The sequence below is a fragment of the Myotis daubentonii genome, chromosome 5 (genome assembly GCF_963259705.1).
Source record: "Myotis daubentonii chromosome 5, mMyoDau2.1, whole genome shotgun sequence".
Lineage (NCBI taxonomy): Eukaryota > Metazoa > Chordata > Mammalia > Chiroptera > Vespertilionidae > Myotis > Myotis daubentonii.
This window is the reverse complement of record NC_081844.1, coordinates 61,741,130-61,764,289: the sequence shown is the minus strand read 5'-3', so window position 1 is coordinate 61,764,289 and position 23,160 is coordinate 61,741,130. Positions and strand designations below refer to the sequence as shown.

At 44.9% G+C, this 23,160-nt stretch overlaps 1 protein-coding gene across 2 annotated transcripts in view; it reads right to left on the bottom strand.

The window, feature by feature from the left end:
• Positions 1-15,736, bottom strand: part of RNF150 (ring finger protein 150) — a 163,063-nt gene extending 147,327 nt beyond the window's left edge. Inside the window, exon 1 of one of the 2 annotated variants that reach the window (XM_059697969.1) lies at positions 14,628-15,736. In XM_059697969.1, the coding sequence (XP_059553952.1) occupies positions 14,628-15,108 (481 nt within the window). In that variant the 5' untranslated portion in view covers positions 15,109-15,736. The remainder of the gene's footprint in view (positions 1-14,627) is intronic. The other variant, XM_059697971.1, reaches the window with a different exon arrangement.
• Between the last annotated feature and the right edge of the window lie 7,424 nt (positions 15,737-23,160).

Sequence of the window (23,160 nt, the reverse complement as noted above, 5' to 3'; positions counted from 1 at the left end):
CAACTCCTTCATCTGTAGGCTGGGATACTAGAATCTTTTTCACCTGGGAAATGCTATATTATAAGAATAAATAAAATCTCCCTGGCTGGTATGATTCCATTGTTAGAGCAACGGTCCATGCACCCAAGGGTCTCGGGTTCAATTCCTGGTCAAGGGCAGGTACCTGGGTTGCAGGTTGATCCCCAGCCCCAGGTGCATGCAGGAGGCAACCAATCAATGTATCTATCTCACATTGATGTTTCTCTCTCTCTCCCCCACTCCACCACTTCCACTCTCTCTAAAAAAAAAAATCAGTGGGAAACAATATCCTCAGGTGAGGATTAAAAAAAAAAACCCCACCAGAATAAATGAAATCAAGTAGAGAAAAGTACTATGTCAAAGAGAGACAAATATATTAAGTATGACCCAAGAATATAATATTTTAATGTTTAGTCTTTCAGACTAAAATATATCAAAGGTTAAAATATGCTATAGCCAATGCCCAAATGGGAAAAAACATAAGTGCAATAAAAAGAGATATTTTCTCTATCTTAGCATTCACTGTTCTTAGAAATCAAAGGTGACATCAATTTAAGGTGATCTTTACAGGGTAATGATATTAGTTAGCATGTAGAAGCACTAGATTATAGGGGGAAAAAGCATAGGCTTTTTATTAAAATAGACATGAATCCTAGTACCATCTGTTACTCTGCTTTCTTATTAGCAAATGCTTTTTTAGTGCTTACTATGTAGATAAGTGCTTTATGCATATTAACCCATTTAATTCTCACAAGAACCCCCTGAAATAGGTCCTATTATTGTTATTATTGCCTTTTTACATACAAGGACACTGAAGCAGGGAGGTTGGTTAATTATTATAATGAGGCAGAGCTAGGATCTGTGTCTGCTGGGCCTGGGTCTAGCCTGGCTCTAACTACTGAACAGTGTCGCCTGTCCAAATAGTGATGTGACGGGCTAGCACAATGCCTGACCCCTGGTGAATTCTGGAGAAATGTTAGTTTCCTTTTGAACATAATGATGCTCCGGTGATGAGGCCATATGCCGGTGAGCATGAGGTCTGCTACATCATCTGCCAATAACCCCGTGCCACTTCGGCTCCAGGAAAGGGGGATTTTATCTGTATAGTGTATTGCCATCCTTTCCATATGAGTGGGATTGCCAAGAAAACTAGAAAAGATCAAACCATTTTAACATCCATTCAAATGTCACACACACACACATACACACACACACACACACAGTCACACACATTTTTCTTCTGATGAATCATTAAAATGCCATTACACTGGGGTGAGACAAGGTAGACAGTGGCCAGCTAATTCTTTCATTCAGATCTCCTGGGTGTCCTCTGACACATCCCAGCACACCAGTCACATTTTCTGTCACAGCCAGCGTGGTTCACCCGGTATTAACTTGTTCCAGTTCTTCGTCCCCTCCGATAATCTCGGAAGCACTCCTCGCTCAGTGACGTTGTTGCACTTCCCTCTCTAGCATATCATTCAGGGAGGAATGGTGTGAAATGCTCTCCAAAATAGCTCACATCTCTGTGGTGCTCTTGGCTTGCGCCTGCTTCAGACCCGGAGAGGACATTTGGTTACAACTATTGGGGTAGGTCATACTTCTCCATAGTTCTTCCAACTGCCTTCATTCTTACATAACCTACTTGCTATTATCCTGCTTTTGTTTTCTTCATTTTTTTTTTCTAGTTCAACAAATACCATGTCCATTGTCAGTGACACAGGGGTTCTTAGATCATGAATTGGTGCAACATCAATCATAGGGTGAACCTAGGAACAAAACTGCATGGGCAGAAATAAACAGGGTGATTTCTTCTTCTACCTATGCTGGAGCAGAGTGTAACAAAATAGCCCTCCCATTAACAACAACAATAAAAGGTGGGTTAAGAAAATCAAACAAATAGCTATTTAAAGATCATGACAGTAATCAATGCAATAGGGCATGAGAGGCCAACATCCTCGAAAGGAGAAAAATACACTTAAGTGAGCCCTACATTTGCTGCTTTTCTTTTTTGCCTCAGGTAATTTGACAATTTAAGTCTCTACCCATAGTGACCAAACAGAAAGCAGCAGCCTTACTGCGTTGGGAAGGGGAAACAATGGAGTTCAAGGCTACCAGAATTGCCAGAACTTGAGACCAAGGACCAGGATTAAAAGGCACCGCAGAGCAGTGAGAACATTCTGCAAGTTCCTCCTCAGGTCTTTGATGACTCCTCAGCTGCTTATTACCAGGGCAGGATGCTTTGAAACCCACCGGAAAGCGACTGGTTCAGAGGCTAAAAGGCTACTCAGATATTTCGGCAATCCCCGGGTACTTACTGGAGGACAAAAACTGCGCTCATGTTCCATCAGGAAGGAGGTTATCTGGGCGTAAGGACAGACCAGGAACCCAGGGTCATCGAAAACTTTTTGTGTTCAATTTCCAAGGCCACCGGGGCAGCGGAGTTCAAATGCAAATGGGTGTGACATAACCCTCTCCATCTCCCAGGGCCTTGTTGTCTAGCAACTCAGGGATGGACAAAGTCGGACTGTGCCTTGGTGTTCATGAGCTTCAGGCTGCACAGCAGTTGGACACCAGTTGCCCTGGGACCAGGGCCTGAGCATCCCTGCGGAAGAACTTCAGGTGGCATGAGTAGATGACAGTTGGGGAGCCTGTCAGCAGCCACCATGTGAGGGTTCATTCGCCATTCTAAAGAGCCACTGAGCTGTTCCTCAGTTACCTTCTCTTCCCCTGGGAGAGGACTGAGGGAAAGCCTCTCCCTTTTTGCATAAGCTAAGACATCCTTTCTGAAAACCACCTCTTGGTTCCAGGCATATGTATTAAATTCATCACCCTACTCACTAGAGGAGCCCAGCAGTCCAGGCAGAGGTCAGGATAGCTGGGACTCAGCTGGTGACAATATAGGTGTTAAGATGTAGTGCAATTGCAAATATATTTCCTTTTGAAAATATATTTTCATTGATTTCAGAGAGGAAGGGAGAGAGAGAGAGAGAGAGAGAGAGAGAGAGAGAGAGAGAGAGAGAGAGAGAGAGATACAAACATCACTGAGGGGAAAGAATGATTGATCGACTGCCTCCTGCACACAGGGATTGAGCCCAAAATCTGGGCATGTGCCCTGACCTGGAATCAAACCATGACCTCCTGGTTCATAGCTCGATGCTCAACCACTGAGCCACGCTGGCTGGGAGCAAATATATTTCTTTTGACAGCCCAGGGAGGTGATTCTCTCCAGGTGCAGACCCAGATCAGTTGTGTACTAGAATCATCTTTTTCACCATCACCCTATACTGCCTCCCAAACTGGGTTGATGACAACCCAGGTAAGTGGAATGGGGTACTTCCCCTACTTGGTAAAAATACCAGGGGGTATCTCTGCCTCTTATGTCCAGAGCCTACAATCAAGATAATGAACATAGCAATAAAATTTCACTGAACTTAATGTAAATGGCTAATCATTTATTAACTGCTCAAAGTTTCCCCTTTGCTGCATTAGTTAGTGCAGGTGTCCACAACAGCTCTGATGGATAACGTGTGAGGCTGATTTCACAGGTGGAATCTCAAGGCTTCTTGAGATTCCCTGGTCCTCTCTGCCCAGAAAAAACCCCCAGTTCTGGGCAGCCCCTTGCCCCACTCTGCTCACATCCCAGAAGGGGTGGCATCTCACTCTCACCAACCAAACAACTTCAAACATCTATCTTTGTTGGGTGGGATAAATATTAGAAGGAAGGGAATCGATGCTAATCATTTCTGACACATTGCTGTACTCTTTCTGACCGTTTTACACAAGTGCATGCTTCCCTGTACTTGCTGCATTTGCCATCTGCCTTCTTGCTGGTCTCTAAACCTGGTTATTATTAGCGAATCACTAATTCGTGTCTTGAGGTAATAGTTAACTGAACATACCATCATAGTTTTAACCACTAGAGTTAAGATATTAAAATTTTTCATGTAGGATTTTGATATCAAAGGAATAGTTTGAAGTATTTCTTTAAGTACTTAAAGAATCATGGAATCTGAGAGGCTGAGGAAGACTTTAGATTCATTCAGCGTGGTGGCTATCAACTCTGGCTGAACATTAGGGTCATCTGAAGTGTCCCCTCCTAACACTAGACCAATTCCATCAGAATCTCTGGGCATCTGTAAGTTTTAAGCTCCTTGGTTCTAATGTGAAGCAAGGGTGGAAGTCACAGATCTAAACCAAGATCCAGTGGGGGAAGTGACTTGCCAACGGTAAGGCCAATTTGTGGTAGAACCACAACCAAGACCCAGGTTTACTAGCTCCCTGTTCAATTTGCATTTAACATCCCCAAGACATAAACCACAGATGACTCGGTGCAAGGGAAAGGCAGGGGTTTCACTGGTTGTAATTCTGATGCTTCTATCACTGAGGCTTCATTTCTTCTGATTCTCCAAGTTCTGCCTCAGCTGCCAACTAGTTTACCTTGGAGCAAAGGGATGCAGAAAAGCTGTGCTAAGGCTGCAGCAGCACCATCGGCAGTACCCTGAACTGCCGGGAGCCGGTCCATCCTTGCTGTTTCAAAGGACCTGGCATATATGGCATACGGTTCTTAATATGTTTGCTCACCTTCTTGGCGCTGTGTTTTAACCAAGGTCACCTCTCCGAGAAAGGTTGAATCCCCAGGTAGGGATTTTCCCCTGAAGTTAGGGAGGGAATAAAACCCCTCAACTAAGTGCCAGGCGGGTAATTAATCACTTTAACTACAAACAATCATGCTTAAGCTACATAATCTTTACTCCCTGGAATGGAGATAAGAAACGCCCTAACCTTTGTAATAGAGATTGATAGGATTGAATCAACTGGTATAAATACAGATGCAACAAGACAACAACAGACAGAATTCAGAACACAGAACCTACACAGAACGTTCTCTAGAGACAGAAGAACTTCGCTGGAGAGAACATGGCAAAAGATCCTGGACTGAACCTGACTACAGAAATTGGCAAGAGAACCTGACTAGAACCTGGTGACTGAACCTGACTGGAGAACTTGGACAGAACCTCTCTGGAGATCCTCAGCAGAACCTCTCGGGAGATCGAGACCAGAACTTGGCTAGAGATCCTGGCTAGGCTGCTGATCAACTGAACACTGTCTCCGTGTCCTTCCTTCTTCGCCGACTCCGTCCACGCCTTTGGGAACCCCTGGACCTGCTGGGGTTGGACCCCAGCACCGAACTGCCAGCTGTCCTCTCTCCTCCGAAGGAGCGCCACACTAGTGAGTGAGCACAGAGGTAAGACCTCACTAAATGGGCTATGCTAAAACCTGCTCTGCAGCCACGCTCGAGGAGCCTTTGACTAACTGGGAACTTGACTTAAGATGCATCCATTTTTAGGTACATAAGGATGTAGGTGCAGCAGCAGTGTTTATGTAGAGGAAAAGTGGAAACATCATAGAAATGTCAAGGAAGCATCAAGAAAATGTCAAAATATAGCTTTACATTTTAAAAAGCTATTAAACATATATGTAACATTACCAGTTTGATAAAAGTAAATAGGTAGCCACAAAATGAAAAATAATAATATAGGATAGTTATTGATGGTCATTATCGTCCTCTTTTTAAGTGTTTCTATATTTTCTGAGGTTTATTTCTTTCATTTAAAAAGGCACACATATATATAGATACATCTCTATATAGATCTATCTATCCAGCTATCTAAGCAGCAGGACCCTAAACACATGCACAGAATTGTATTTGTTTATAACTTTTGACACCCTGGATCCTTCTGCTTGTTACTTAATACAGCTTTTTTCCTCTTAGACCATGAACATGGACCAGGCCCCCACTTCATGCCACATTCTACAAGAGGACTAAACATTTTAATGGGAGACTCAAATTAGAATTTCCCTGTCAAAAGCTAAGAAAAAATTTTTGTTAATGTCATAGAATATTTTTTTCAGGAAATTAGAGACTAACATTAACAGAGTCCATCGTTCCAATCTGCAGATTATTTAACAGATCGTAACAATAAATATTTACTGAGCACATTCCATGCACCAGGGACTTGTCTAGGCTCTGGGAACTTTACCATGAACAACAATAAAAATAATGTCTCAAAGCTTTGCTGCTTGTGGAGCTTACATTCTGATGGGATAAACACGTTATATGAAGCAGGGAGAGGGCAGGGAGAGGGGTAGGGTGCGCTGGGGATGGGATGTGAGGGAGGGACGCTGCTGTTGTCAGTAGAGTAGCCAGGGAGTGCCTGAGTGATGAGGTCATATAGAGAAGGGACCTGAGAGAAGCAGAGGCAGCCCGTCCTGTGGGTATCTGGGAGGAAGAACATTCCAAGCATCTCCTTGATAAATATAGGGGGAAACATCTTTTCTCTCCCACTATTCTTTGGATCATTTGAATTACATTCCTGATGAGGGTGTAGTCAGTTTGTGGCTATAGAATGGCCAGACAATATCTTCTGTAGACAATGATGACCACAGAAAAGACATATTTTAAGGGGGAAAAGAGTATTGCGTATGCATACTGTCAACACCTCTGAAAAACCTCAACTCTCTGACTTTTCAATAGTGCTTGAGTGGGACTGTATGTGTAGAACACCATCTACGATGGAGAGATATCAGGCTGACTGGTTAAGAAACAAAACATTTCCTGGATTTTACCTAATTTATGTACTCGTATATCTTTGCCTGGAAAGGACATGGATAAGCCATATATTGCATCCAAAAATACATCTAATTCTTTTTTTTAAATCTCTATTATGAAATGTTCAGACAATCTAAAAAATAAGCTTCAATTTTTTGATAAACGATGCTTCTTTCTACTAAAAAAAGATTTTTTTTTATCCTTCTCTCTTTTTTTTTTTTTTTATTGCTTAAAGTATTACAAAGGGTATTACATATGTATCCATTTTATCCCCCCGCCCTAGACAGTCCCCTAGCCTCCCCTATCACCCAGTGTCTTATGTCCATTGGTTATGCTTATATGCATGAAAAAAGATTTTCTAACTATCACAATATTATAGAATATACAAGATATTTAAAAATAAACCTTATAGGAATAATTTTATAACCAATGCTTTTGAAGCAGTAAAAACATTTAATTTTCGTCTCTTATATAGAAAAAAGACTTAGATCTAATCCTCATCATTAATATTTTGACTTCAATCTATAAAGCACACTTAGTCTATCATATGTTAAACTGCCAAGTGATCAATCCCTGAAATTTTAAAATAAAAAAATTATACTTACGGACAACGTGTTCATCTACTAGAACTACCAGAATTTCTCTGGGTTTTATATTACCAATAAAAACGCTAAGAGCTGTGATAACCTGAGTAGGATTTGAGGTTCGTTTTAATTCAAATTTAGCCTCTCTGAATTTACATGATCATATACACAGAATTTCAGCACCACTTCAGTCAGTATTCAGCTAAGATCCTCCTTAGAGGACATGCAAGATCAAGTATCTCTTTGTGGGGATACACTGAAGACTTTCAGGGACCAGCAAAATAGCAAATTCTTTATATACTGAGTTTCATGTCCAGAAGTGAAACAATAATGGTTAGGCTCCTTCTTTTACAAAGTTGAGACTGGTTTCTAAACAAAGTAACCTGGCACCAGAGGCATACTCATTTCTTCTGAAAAACTAAACAGATGAGTTACAAAGTCCCAGGTACCTTTCCAGTTTTCATGGTCCTGAAATTCCTTCTGTTTTGAGACCTCAGGGGAGTCTTAAGAATAGAGAGGCATCAAGAGAGATGAGGATGGAATCCGTACTAAAGATTAGAAGGTAGGAGACAGGATGCCTTTCAAATCCCCCAGACATGTATTTCGATGACCTGCAAGGAGTAAACAAGGCACACAGTTCCTTGAAATGCCCAGGCCATATTAAGTTACACTGCCAATAATGTTATTGCACACTGACACTGAAGTATGGCTTTCAATAACAGAGTCTGGAGTTCCTGGCTGTTGGCTATCTGGCTGCCAGCAGACAGACAGGTGAAGAGGTACCGCTTAGCGCCAAACAAACACACAAAAACGAAGAGAGGCGGGAGAGAGTGTGGTGGCCTGGGGGATTAAGACCACACAGAAATGGTAGCTTTCTGTATGCATCTTAAGGGAAAAATGAAGTGGACCCGGAGGCTCTTCAGGCATGGAAAGGCCCTTCAGAATCACCCGTCAGAACCTGTTGCACGAATCCTGCATCAAGCAAGCATGCACCATTCACGTCTGATTTCCACCTGAATGCAAGAGAAAGCTTCCCCTCCCAGGGAAACCTCTTCAATTTCTAAACAGTTTTCGAGCCTTATGAACTTCTGCCTTTACCAGGCCAAGTCTGCTTTCTGCAAACTTTCCTCACTAACCCTTGTTCGACTCCATATAGCTGAGGCCGCAAATGGCCTTGGGGTTGAGGCAAGGGGATCAATGAGCAGTGCAGGCCACGAGCCAGACCATAGGAAGTGATGGGGACCTGGGCCAACTAATGGGCACGCTGACCATCTACAGGGCCGGCCAGAGCTCTGCTCCGGCTGCCTGCGGCCACGTAGGCATATAAGTCCCTGCCATCGGATTTTCTGATGCGACACCAGAAATTTGAATTTCAGTAAAAAATATCCTAATTTTGGAATATACAAGGAGTTCAAACAGCGCTTAGAAAACAACTAACCACACCTCTCACTTTTGAAGTGAGAAAACTGAGACCCGGGAGAGAAAAAGTGGCTGATCCAGAGCCAAATGGTTAATCAGAGGGAAGGTCCCGCTTCTCCCAGCATAGAACTGCCGTCTGCAAGGTGGTGCATTTGGCCTGTAGACTCGTGCAAGAATTCTGAAAAAGGAATTGGCTTCAGATCCTCCCCCACATCCATGATTAAGTCACCACTGGCCTCGTCTAATTTTTAGAGCATCCGTTCAAGTAGAGAGGACATATGGGGCAGTAGTTACAAGCCCAGACTGCTGGGGTTTGCACATCCAGCTCTGCCACCTACTACCTCCCCTGGCTAGGCCTCAGTTTCCTTGTCTGTGAAACAGGGATAATGACAGTGCCTATCTCAGCAGAGTTGTGAGGATTGAATGAACGAACGTTCATCAAGTGCATAATACATGCCCGACGCAAAGTAAGTACTACATGAACAATAGTATTCCTACCCAAAGAGAGGGCTGAAAACAGAGTTAATGCAAACATATTACTTAAAGGAAAATGCAAAAAAACACACACATTTATAAAACCCTGAAAATATTCTAGAAAAATGAGTCCCGGGGGGGGGGGGGGATTAATTATAGCAGCTAGTTCCTTTGTAGAAGTTAAGGCAAAGGCGGACTTTAGCATTTAAAGTAATGGCCATAAATGTAGCATGAACCAGGGAATTAAGCTCTTAGCACCCACCTACGCAGGAAAGAGCCTCAGTAAATATCCCACATTTTCTCCCCGAACCTTGGAGAAAGTCCTAGAATACATGGGATACACTTCATCCTGGGTGCTTCCTCGCCAAGGGCTGGGCTTAGTGTCTAGACCAGCGGTTCTCAACCTGTGGGTCGCGACCCCTTTGGGGGTCAAATGACCTTTTCACAGGGGTCGCCTAAGAGCATCGGAAAACACATATATAATTACATATTGTTTTTGTGATTAATCACTATGCTTTAATTATGTTCAATTTGTAACAATGAAAATACATCCTGCATATCAGATATTTACATTACAATTCATAACAGCAGCAAAATTACAGTTATGAAGTAGCAACGAAAATAATTTTATGGTTGGGGGTCACCACAACATGACGAACTGTATTAAAGGGTTGTGGCATTAGGAAGGTTGAGAACCACTCCAGTGGTCGGCAAACTGTGGCTCGCGAGCCACATGCAGCTCTTTGGCCCCTTGAGTATGGCTCTCCCACAAAATACCGACTTCTGCGCATGGGCCACGAAGTTTCAATCGCACTGTACATGCACGCCCACACGTGATATTTTGTGGAAGAGCCACACTCAAGGGGCCAAAGAGCCGCATGTGGCTCGCGAGCCGCAGTTTGCTGACCACTGGTCTAGACAGTTACTGCAGCCATCTCCTCCCTCCATCCCTAAGTTACTATTAGGGACCCAGTCTCTCAACAGGTCTTCCTAGAAGGCCAGATGTTTAGTTTCCTCCTTTCCCTTTAACTATGTATGAACAATAGATAAAAAGGTGGCAAACACACTCTAAAAGGGGGGGGGGGGAGGAAACACACCATTTCTTCCATATCACAACTCAGTCAGACACTGCATCCGCACACCTGCAGACCCACCATGTTTATCATATAGGTCCTGCCAATGATGAGATTTCAGTTTACGCCAAGAGAAAGCACAAATGCAACAGGAGAATCCTAAAAAGCTCACCAACCATCTGAAAGAGCTGGAACATTTGTCTCAAATCACATGAACCACAAAGACTGGCGTAACTGCTCTGGCCTCTAATGCATGAAAGGGTAAATAAAGAGCTTTCCTGAGGCTGCCAGGGCCCCCTGAGCCCTGGGGTTGGGTGCTCCAGTTTGTGGCTCCCGGTGTCACTGTGTACAGTGCTTATGAGGGATAATATTTATGACGGCTACGTCCCAGCTACAGATGTAAGCATTGCGCTAACCCATTTATTTCACAAAACAACCGAGGTAGATAGTATTATCTCCCACTTACCAGGTGAGGAAACGGAAGCCCCAGGAGGTTGAGTAACTTTCTCAAAGATGCACAGTGAGAGGAAGTAGCAGAGCCAAGCCACAAACTCAAGTGGTCGGCTCTCGAGGCTACACTTCTTAACTTGGGTCTCATGGCTTTTGCCTGCACCTGCAAGTTCACTCCCGGGGCTCTCACTAGGTGGAGGCTGTATTCTTATATGTATAGCCTTTTGCTCCACGCCCCTGTCACTTTCACAAGGCAAACCGTGCCAGAAGCTCCATAAAGCAATGAAGACAAGTTTCTCTCATCCTTTTATAGGGGACCTATAAAATCCCTGGTCCATGGGCTTTTTTTTTTTTTTAATTGAAAGAGATGGATCTCTTTTCTCTGCCAATGTCTTTCTCTCTCTCTTCCCTAGGACAACAAGTGTATGGGTTGAAAGAACAAATAAATGACTAACAAGGGGAACGGAGCAAAATAAAAAGCAGAGAAAGAATTAAGATTATGTTGAAAGTAACTACAGTCATCAGGGAATTGCAAATTGAAACCACAATGGAGACACCACTTCACAACCACAGGATGATCAAAATAAAAAATACAGATAACAACACATGCTGATGAGGATGTGGAGAAACTGGAATCCTCATACATTGCAGGTGGGGGTGTGAAATGCTACAGTTGCTTTGGAAAATGATCCGGCAGTTCCTCAAAAAGTTAAACCATACAGTTGCCATGTGACTCAGAAATTTCACTCCTCGTATGTACCCAAGAGAAATGTCCACACACAATTTGTATATGGATGTTCATAGGAACATTATTCTTAATAACCAAAAAGTGAAAAGAAACTAAATGTCTATTAATTGATGAATAAACAAAAGGTGGTGTGTACATACAAAAAAATGTTATTTGGCAAAGAGGAATGTAATACTGATACATTCTACAGTATTGCTAGACCTTGAAAATATTATGCTAAGTGAAAGAAGACAGTTATACAAAAAAAATCTTACATGACTTCATTGATATGAAATGTTCAGAATAGGCAAATTATATATAGAGGCATAAAGTGGATTACTGATTAACTAGAACTTGGAGATTGGTTAGTAATGACAAATAACTGCTAATGGACATAGGGTTTATTTTTGGAATTAGTGGTGAGGGTTGTACAACTCTGTCAGTATGGTAAAGGCCATTAAATTGTTTACTTTAAATGAGTGACTTGTATGGCATGTGAATTGTATGGCAATAAAGCTGTCATACTTTAAATAAGATTTAAAACCTGGTTACAAAATAAAACTATTAGTCTATCCCAGGAGAATCTGTGTCTTTGTGAATGAGAAACCATAATTGCAGAAGTGACAGAAACCCCAAATCATTTAAGCAGGAAAGGGAATACATTGTAAAAGAACTGCTATATGGAAATGTGAAGGGGAAATGATTTCCATTTCATGGAATTCTGAGATAGTGGGTGTGTGGGAGTCATATCACTATAATGCATAAGTGTTACATGATGGGTTGCATAACTCTAAATTCAGACCTTTTCCTAACCTGAAAGCCATCAGTTCCAAAAATAAAAGATCTAGAGAAGGTGAGGTTTTTTTTTGGAAAATGCGAAGGCTGATGTTAACTCTTTTGTGACTAACTTAAAAAGTTCACAAATGTAAGGCTTCTCTGCATTTGTGAACTTTTTAATACTGAATCCCATGTTCACAAAAGAAGATCTGATTAGCACCCAAAATGAATTTAAAAACCAGACTCAAATTTAACTAGAAAAATGGAAGCCTTGGGGAGCTAAGAGGGAGACACTGACAGCAGACCAGTGCTGGCTCTGTTTGAGATTCAGGGAGAAGAATTTAAGAGTGAAGTGAAGGGTTTGCCAAGCTGCTGGGTCATGTATCTACTTATGAGACTTTAGCAGAAATCAATGCAATTTCTGAGTAAAGTGAATACGGAGTCTCCTGGTGTGGCAATACATCAAACGGCACTAGGGAAGTTTCATGGCTATTAGCAGACGCAGCATTAACACATTTTTTCAAAAACAGAATAATTAGAAAGAAGATAATTTCCTTCGCATTGTTTAGTCTTTAACTTTCAAACTATTACTAAGTCCTTTACTCCCACGAGGTCTTAATCAAGCATCGTTTGTGTAGAAAATCAGCTTACTGCTTTCTTTAAAAACAGGCGAGCCATTAATTGATCCAATGTGTTGGCAGTTCTGGCAGAACTTTTTAGACAGGAACAAATGATGCCTCTTAGTCTGTGTTCCAAGAAGCCAAGTTTAAGATTTCATGCATATGCACAAAGAAACATTGAAAGAATCCTGCAAAGTCAGCCAACAATCTTGGCATTTAAAGGACTAAATAAATAAATAAATAAATAATCTCCTTCCCACCACCCTGCCAGTTGAAGTTAAGATACTAAATATGTTTACTTAAAGATACTTTACATGACTTAGAGTGCTCTCCCAAAGTCCTCCAACTCCTTGAATATCATACTTTAAGTAATGCTCCTATGACTCCAGGTCAGAATGCAATCTTTTCCCCTACAAAACTGTGAGCTTGAGAAAGCACATAATGTATTCCTATCTGCACGATTGTCACTCCTCTAAGTTTACTGCCTCTCTGCCTCTTCATTAACTACCGCACTGCATTTTCCTGGTCCAGGTGTTAGGAGCATTGCTGTCCACACCTGCTTGTGTGACGGTTGACCATTTCCTCTTCTAAAAACGGCTAGTGATGATGACTCTCTGGTAATAAAAAAAAACCAATTGGATATTTCACTAATAGGTGACATGAGCTCTTGGAATGAAAACTTGTCCCCAAAGAATGCACCCCTCCCTCACCCCAATGTAGCCAAAGCTTGGTGTTCCATTTCAATAGTATAACTGCTTATTCATATCTGGCTTTTAAGGAAAACAATAGTAGTTGTTTTTTGGGTTTTTTTTTTTTTTTTGCTTAAGTGACTCCAGTCAGAAAATGCATCTGTCATTTCTATTCCCTTCTCCCCATGGCTGTCACAGCCTCCGCCCAGGAACTCCTCCGTGGAAGGAGGGTGCACTTGTGGGCACATAGGAACAAGCAGCGCCCTGGACTCCGGGAATCCGCTAAATGGAGCTGCTGATGCTGACAAGCCCGGAGACGACTTCCTGTTCTTCCTACCAGGGAAGCACTGCTGTGTCAGTCAGGGTAAAGCGCCACTTTTAGGGCAGTAACCCCTTTCTAGCCCTGGCCCCCTGCGATCACTAAGAAAAGCTTAGCCTTTCTGTCCTGAAATCCTCTTATTGGCACAAACATATTTAACCTCCCAATCAAGCAAAGGACAAGGCAATCCTGAAAAAGTAGACGTAACTTTATGGCCACCATGTCTTTCTTGGCTTGGTGAGGATTGCTATTATTTACCATCGTGCCCGCCTGTCAGCTTCCCCGGATGACAGCCTGGCAGAGCACAGGGCTGTTAACATTGTGTATGATGTGCGGCAAGCCAGCGGGAGGGGGGTGGTGCCCAGCCTCCCCGGAAGCACTGAAACCTGACTTGAGAAGCTAGTTCTCAGAGGAGGCGAGCTGCTCGCGCCAGTAACCCTACCCACCTCCTGATACACGCACGGGAGGCGTATACCTGATGCACCCAGCGAGGGCAGGGCTCAGTTATCAGATCTACCCGGTCCACACAGGTGCGGGGCGTCCCTCGCCGGGCACAATACCTGGGTCCTGCCCCTGAACCGCACCTTTCAGGTCCTCCTCCGAGAAGTTAGGCCACCTCAGCGACCCTAGTCCCAGCGGCTCTAATCTATCTACCCTGAACGCCCTCCCTCGGTCCCCCAATTCAGTGAACCCTTGTTCTTTGTAACCCGCACAAAGTGACGCCCAGCGAAACTTAGTAGGTCCAGGGAACAGAGACGCGTCTTGGCCAAAGCGCAGACTCCCCAGATCGGCGCCAGGAGGCAGGCGCAGGCCCACCGCCTCCATCCCTGGGGTTCCCCTCCCCCGCGCCCCCGGGACGCTCACCTGCGTGGGACATGGTGATGGTCTCGTTGGTGTGGGAGCCCACGTTGAAGATGACCACGGCGGAGGCGTTCTGCAGGAACGCGTTCCGGATCTTATCCCTGTCCGTGCAATTGCCCTTGGGGATGAGGGCTATCCAGTTCTTGCCGTGGGCCGGGACGGCGAACTTGGTGTTGGGGTCGCAGGCCAGGCGGTCGTGGGCCGAGCTGGCCATGACCACCTCCCCGCGGGCGTCCTGCTTGGGCGAGTGCTCCCCGTAGCGCCCGCACTCGGTCTTCTCGGTGTGCAGCTCGGCGCCGCCGCCCGCCGCCCCGGGGTCCTGCGGGGGCTCGGCGTAGGTGATGTTCACGAAGGCGGTGTACCATTCCTCCTTCTCGGCCACGGTGAAGTCCAGGCAGAGCAGATGCACGAAACAAAAGGAAAGCAGCCATGTTGACAGAGCCAGACTGCGGCAGGCTTGGACGAGAGACATTGCCATCTTCATCCGCCGCGGCCCCCTCCCCGCCCCCCGCGCCCTCCTCCGGCCCCGTCCCTCCTCCCCCGCCCCGGCCAACCCTGGGCCGGCTGCCTCCTCCTCCGGCTCGGGCCCCTGCTCACTCCCAAGCCCGGGGGGCCGCGGCCGGGACGCGCAGCCGCCGCGGGGACCGGATTCCGAGCGGGTGGGAGGCGCCGGCCCCTTCCCCTTTCAGCCCAAGCGCGGCGGTTGCATTTCGCTTCCCGGGCGCCGGAGGGGAGCAGGGGGAGGGGGCGCTCGAGGCTTGCGGAGGAGTCCAGCTGCCGAGCGTCCTGCGCCTTCTCCGGGCTTCTCCTCTCATAAGGGTGGCAGGGGGCCGAGAGCGAGCGGGGCGGCGGCTCTGCGCCCTTCAGCCCCGGCGGGGGCGGGCGCGGCCGCTGGGAGCGCGGGGTGCTGCCCAGGGAGTCCCGGCCGCTGCTCCTCTGCGTGCCGCTCGGTCGCGCTGCGGGCGCTTCGCTCCTGCTCCTCGCTTCGCTGGCAGCCACGCCGGACACACTTGCCGAGGGAGAGGCCGGCTCCCGGTAGCGGGTGCGAGCGGGCAGAGAGAAGTACTCGGTCTCTATGTGTGTCTGTATATGGGTGTGTGTGTGTGTGTGTGTGTGTGTGTGTGTGTGTGTGTGTGTGATGTGTGCGTGCAAGGAGGAGCTTAGTGTGATGTCAAAGATTCGGGGCTTCGCTTGCCAAGCTCCCTGGGTCTCTCTTTATGGGCAGCAGCGACCCCTGCTGGGTCTCAAATTCAACTCCATATGCGATTTGCATCGGGAGAGGCAAAAAGGGACGCGCCCCCTTGACCTATGCTTAAGGGAACGACTTTCTGCACCTTACATACAGCGAAGTGTGTGTGTGTGTGTGTGTGTGTGTGTGTGTGTGTGTGTACACGTACCTATTGTAATCAGCCTTCCCATTCGCAGGAGCAACTGTCCGTAGTTACCCATCCGAGGGCCACAGGGTAAGGCCAGCTGGGGCAGGGGGTTTCTTCCCAGCCACGCCTGGAAGATCTAGGGCAGGGACGATCGAATGTAAGTGTGCATCGGCATCACCTAGGGGTTGTTACAACTCAGACTGATGGGTCCTGCCACAGACTTTCTGATTCAGCACATCTAGGGCAGGGCTCCAGACAGCGTGTGCCTTTCTGACAAATTCCCAGGTGGTGCCGCTGGTCTGGGGACCACTCTATTCAGGTGAGTACAGGAATGGGCTTCTTTCCTCCCTTCTGGACGCAAATGTGTGACATTTGTTTTCTGTAGAATGAGTGTTCCCAACTCTACAAGAAGAGAAGCTGGGTGAGCTGTTTCTTTGTTGTGTTTATTCTGGTTGTCAGGACTGGTAACAGAGGCCTCACAGCCGCAATAGGCAAGGGAGGTCTGCTTGGGTTAGTATTGTTTATAGCGCGTTCTCCAGTTGTGCAGAGAGATCACAACCAGTCAGCAGAGAGTACATCCCCTCTAGAGGAGTGTTCTTAAAACCGACACAGCACAATTCCCTCCCAATTAAATGTTTGGTTATTTTCCTTTCGCACAAACAGTTTCCTTGACTTGAGATACGTGCTGTATAAAGTATCTAAACCAATTTGCAAGAGGGTTCTCAATGGTTCCCATGGTACTTCCCACTGGCACTTTCTCAGACAAACCAGGACCCAATTTACGATGCAGACAAAAGTGTCCCTTTCCCCCAGGACCTTAGTCGTTTACAGGTTTCTGTTAAAGACCTTTCACCAGCAACTTCTCTTTATCCAGCAGCCATGCAAATAGCTGGTGGCTATATCCAAATTAGAAGCAGGCACAAAAAGAACTACTAGGAAGAATTTGTCTCTGTGGCATTTGATGTGCTGGATTTGTGTGCTTTCATTTTAGAAAATAGGCTTCTAGGCAACTGGGATGGTGCTTTTTATAGCGCCTGGCGCCGCAGGCAAACGTGGAGACTGCCTGATTCCCTGATTTCCGAGCCACCAAGATGAGGGAGGCCCACTGGCTCCCCCTGGTCTCCCCACGCCCAACTAGGTTCTGTCCAGATACCATAGCAAACCAAGGCGGTTCCCCAAACCTCCTTATGTCCTAACAATTCTCCAGCCACAACACTGGAGGAGTCTGTGTCATTAAGAATGCACAGCTACTCTTTACCCTTTCTTTCCAGAAGCCGGAGAGGTTGCAGGATCAAGGAGACAGCATCCTGGCTCAGAGATTGATTAAGTACAGGGGTGTTAGACAGATAAGTGAAATATTGACTATACTGGGAGCCAGGTTTCTTAGTGTTGACGACGGAGTTTACAAATATGGAAAGAAATAAAACTACTAAGAACCCCAAGGTGTTGGATTGGATTAAAAATGAATGTAAAATCATTTTATATGGATATATATATGTACACACACACATATATGCATATCTATATTAGTACATACATATATACACCATAGCTATCTTCTCTCAGAGGCTAGAAGTAGTAGATACATCCAGTGGCCGGAGGATCTTGGCTTCTAAGTGCCATATGCTCTTAAAAGGAACCAGGGCCGATTCCAGGGCTTGGGCTGGGAAAGTGCAAAGTAAGCTTGGAGGGAAGTTCTCAGAGCGTGGCGAGAGCATGCCAAAAGGATGCATAAGCCAGCTGGATGGGGCTCCCACTGGCCAAATCTGGGACAATTTGAGCATCAAAATAAATAATGATAGTAACTGATTCTAACTGATTTAACCCAGAGGTTAAAACAAGAATCCATGCTAATATGGAGGGATAAATAAATAATGATAGAATCTATAATAATAAAAACGTAATAGGCTAATTAGGCCCCACAGCCTAAAGACCTTCCAGTCATCCTTCCAGTTGTCCTTCTGGACGACCTTCTGGACAAAGCTGGGACTGTGAGGGCCGAGCCAAGCCACTGTGGCTGTGAGGGCCGAGCCCCTTGCATGAATTTTGTGCATTGGGCCTCTGGTAAAAAAATAAATGGGGAAGGAAGGATATCTCTTCCTTGTGGAAGAATGTCAACTAAGATGGATGGAAATAGAAAGTCACCCTTTGGCAATGCTGTTTGGCTCAGGCAGAAGTCCTTAGTGGGTGCTAAGGTGTGCGGGTAGGTGTGTGGATGCTTGATGTGAAGCAGGATGGAGCCTAGTCTTAAAGTAGCTTCTGAAAAGTACTTATTGACAAGATGGGAAATGGTTGATTTACTGAAGAGAACCCTGGGAGACACCAACTTGACCAAGTGATCAGGATGAGCATCGCCAGCAGGAAAACTGGTCACATCACGTCCTTCCTGTTACGATGTGTGGAGAAGGGCACAGCATCTTTTCTGTCACATTCCTGAGAAGAATGCATGGCCTGGATCTGGACCTTTTGGTGGGCCCAGGATGAAAGGCGTCCCACAAAATGAAAGGTCTGTATTCTTCAAAACTCTTATAGCTTATGAGAGTCAGAGAAAGATGGAAGAACCAATCGATCCAAATTAAAAGAGACTTAAGAGATGTGGCAACTAAAAGCAACAAATGATGCTGTACTGGCTCCTGGACCAGGCAGGAAAAATAAACAGTTGGCAAAAATTGAGTTCACTTTGTGAATTGGATGATAACACTTTATCAATGCTGAATCCTGACCTGGATGTTCACTGATGTAGAATGTCCTTGTGTGGGAATATTACCCTTAAGCAAGGATGGGGAACATCCACCAGAGGGCCAAACAAGGCCCGCGAAATCATTTGGTCGGGCCCTGCCAAGGCATTAGGGGTGAGTTAATTAAATGTTTGACCAAATATAGCAGGCTGATTTTTAAGTGGATAATTTTGTATGGCCCATGAATGGTGTTATAAATATCCAAATGGCCCGTGGCAGAAAAATGGTTCCCCACCCCTGCCCTAAAGTATGTAGTAGTGATGAGGCATTCTGTCTGTACCTTGTTTTCAAGTGGTTCAGGAAAAAATAATGATAATCTGTAAGATCTTGGTTTCTACTACCCATTACTTCAGTGAAGCTGAAATCCAATTCATGATAAAATAGAAAGCCCATTAATTGGGGGGGGGGGGCAGGTGGGGGATATTAATCTGTTGCCACCTTTGTGCTAATGATTCTCTTCCAGCACAACTGCTCCTTTGCTCCAGTAGCTTCACTCGAACCACCAAGCTGGGTATACCAGAGGGAATAAAATGGATAAGGTTCTCCTTTTCATGGAGTTTACATTCTGAGGTGGGAGAAGTAAAAAAAAATTAAGTTTTAGATTATGTCAGAAAGTGCTATTAAGACCAAGGCATCAGACTGAGTGAGGGTGACCTATGTTATATAAGGTGCTATTGTACATCAGGATCAGTTGCTCTGATGAGGTGACTGCAGAACAGAATCCTGAAAGAAGGGAGGGGATCCATGTGTATGTTTGGGGGCCTGGTTGTACCAGGAAGAGGGAACCATAAATGCGGCGGCCTTGAGGTAAGTTTGTGCTTAATGTGTTTGAAGAACAGCAAAGAAACCATGGAGGATGGAGAGGTGTCAGAGAAAGAGTGAAGGAGATGAGATTGGGGGTGGGCTGGGGCAGGGGCAGAGAGCCCATGGGGCCTTATAGTCCAGGGTAAGAACACTTTGGCTTTTAGTCTGGGGTGGGTGGAAAAACCTTTGGAGAGGATTTTCCCTTAAGGAGCGAAGTGACACAGTCTGACCTGTTTTAAACGTTTATTCTGATGGTATTGGAGCAGGCTCAGAAGCAAGGAGAACAATCAGGAGCTATAACCATAATTTGGAAAACAGAGGATAGTCTTGTGCCAGGGCAGTGGCAATGAACATGGTGAGAAGTGATTGGATCCTCAGTATATTTTGAAGATGGAACAAACAGAATCCTCTGGGGCATCTGGGATGGGGTATGAAAGAAAAGATTCCAGAAGGACTCTACAGTTTAGAGCCTGAGCAACTGGTGGGATGGTGTTGTCATTATCTGAGAAGAGGAAAATTGTAGGAGGAGTTGTTTAGGGTAAGAATCAGGTCATTCGTCTCAGCGAAGTGTCTGGGAAGGAAGGTTACCAGATCAAAGCACATGAATGCTTTTCAGGTTCTTGACACGTCCAGGATGCAAATTGCTTTTCCAAAGATTGGCCTCCCTTAGTCTGTCATGCCTCAAAGTGAAGGGAGCTCCCTAAAGTCATGTTTGAGATATCATCAGAAGACAACTTAGTGGTGAGTCTGGGCCTAAGGAGGGACTTTCTCCCTCAGCCAAGCAGCACAGGCCACATCGAATTAGTGGGTGTCCCCAGGGCTCTTTGGTGCGTGAAACATAATATAAATGCAGACACTTTAAAATGGAGTCAGAGCTGCCATCCCAGATGAACCGCCTTGTACATCTCACTTCTCAAGCCTTTGGAATGTTAAAACTGGGCGCAATAACCTTTGGGCTAGGCCTAAAGCAGCACTGAATCCCACAAAACTGGAAACATAGCAAGGAAGCAGACATTATGACTGCAGGGTTAAAAATTAAAGACACTTTTTAGAATTAACATCCCCGTGTCAGCCTATCTGCATCTATAGAAATTCCTGCCATTGATGTAAATTGTTGCCCTTCTCTTTCTCATAAATAATACCCATCGCCTTTGCCTCCGAATCAGCACACTGTTTGGGTTTCTGCCTGAATCAGTGCTTCCTAAAGAGCCATTCTTTTGGATGTCAACCAAATGCTCTTGCCCCTCCCTTTGGCTTTTACCTTTAGGCTGACAGGTGTAGGGAGGTGTTCTTGTGTTCTTACGGTGTGGAGGCAGATTTGCTTTGAATGCATGCAATGTGTAAGCTTCCCAGTCAGAAATGAAGAGCAGCCCCAGCAGAGAACTGCAGTGTCCCACTTCTCTGAGTGTCAGCAAACTGGACTTCCCCCATGATACGCGCATCCCTGGCACTGCTTTGTCACCTTGCCATTCATGGGCATTGCATGGTCAAAGGGAATTCTGCCGGAGACCAATTCCAGCATGACAGCAGGGCTGCATCTGGGAATGGTTTGAAGGCATTTCCCCAAACCTGAAAAGGGATTATTCTTGGCTGCCAGACAGCTAAAAGGCATCTTAATCTATATGTTATTGCCTCCTACTGGCCAAACACCTGAACAGCCGTAGGCTAATTCCCCCTATTCTGACAGTGGACTCTGTACCAAACCCTGAGCCTTTGAAGTGTATATCTCTGCCTCGCCTCAGGACAAGTTGTGTTAATAAAAAGCATGGGGTCCTGGGGACGAAGAGAGAACCTAAGATCTTAGACTTAAGATCTTGGCTCTTAGCTCCTTTAGCTAAGTTCCTCTGACCCTCAATGCCTTTCTAAATTATATCTCGTCTCCGGACTCTTTATTAGTCTCTGGATTCCTATTAAATCTACGCACAGCCTTCTCCAGATTCCTGAACCCTTCTTGATGCTGGGACAAGAACCCCGGCAGAATTCTATGGTAGAAAATGAAATGTTAGAAAATGAATAGAAACACTTGAAAATATAATTCCCCTTCCATATACATATTTTAATGGCTTAATAAAAGTTTAATGTGAAGAAATTTCAATATGCAAGGTTTGATCCATATGGTATTTTTCAAAGCTGACATTGATTGATTGCAATGTTTAAAAATTGATGCTTGTTCAGTTCTTCACACTAAGCTCCTAAATAACTATCCCCATGACTGAAAATGGGAGAACTCTTCAAAAATACATTCCTCATGTCTGAGAAGGAGGAATAATCCTCACGTATAACAGGAGTTCGCATTACCTTGGTGGAAGGGCTGGCATTACTATTTTAAAAATCAGTTTCCTGTGGCGTAGCAGCCTGTGGTTGCACACGGCCTGTCCTGCAGATACTTTCCTCTTCCCCGTCTTCCATATGTGCTCAGAGGGGATGTACAGCATGCTGGCTTGGAGGAGCTGAGGGGCTTGGCCGCAGATGAATCAGGATCAGAATCTCAGCGCTGCCACGGGGGCTGTTTAACAGTGCTGAGCCACAATGTTCTCTGAGTGTGACACCTCCTCCCAGGAATGCTGGGAGAGTCTAAAGGGCAGCTTATCTTGGGAACATAGAAGAGTGAGAGAGACTCCAAGGAGAGGTCAGGACAAGGGGTCAGGAGGGAACAGAGCCTAGAAATTTTCATGTCTAAAGCGTTTAAAGAAAGTCAGTTTTGCCATTTATGTGTATGTGGTTGTCTGATTTGGGTTAGGCTCTGGCTGGGTGCTGAGGAATACACAGAGCTCTCCCCTCAAGGAGTTTAGAATCGAGTTTTAGAGAGAGACATAACCACACAAAGGAATTGTGAAACTAGAGTACGATCATGTTTAAAACATACATATAAGAAGAGTTCAGAGAGAGCAAATACTACATAGAAATGACACAATCAGGGGATGACCTAACCAGGTTATTTTGCATCACAATTAGCACAGCTCACTCTACACCACACATGTCAAACTCAAAGGCTAACACGGGCCAAATAAACCAGGTTTAAGTTTACGTGGGCCGCAAAAAAAAAAAAAAAGCTTCAATTTTCATAGAAACGTAGGTTTATCTTGATAGAGACGTGCGGAATACAAAGGGCTGAAATAAATTAGTAATCATTAACATAAAATAATAGAACCTTTTGATAAAAATTAATATTTTTTTCTTGAACATTAACTTACCAGACACTGAATAACTGCACAAATTAATAAGTGTAACACAAATAAACCTATTTTTCTTGTTCTCTGAGAGCAAAATATTTCCGGTTGCTCACACCAAACAAGTCAGTCCAAGACTAATGACGTGGCAAACGGCTGCTAAAATATTCGCTGCTAGTATTAGTGGAGAGAAATAGTGCGCCTGCGTGTAAGGCACGTAAGGGAAATGAATGCAACACGATTATAGTAATCAGTCATTAGCAAAAATTGTAGTTCGTTATTAATACTTATGTATAACAGGATATTGTAAAAATTAAGTTACAAAATTTTTATTAAAATGTTTCTTACTTATCGTCATTTGGCTGGGCTGCAAAAATATTCGTTGTGGGCCCCTTGAGTTTGACATGCTTGCTCTACAAGGACTTGGCCTGCTGAGCTCCTCCAGGTA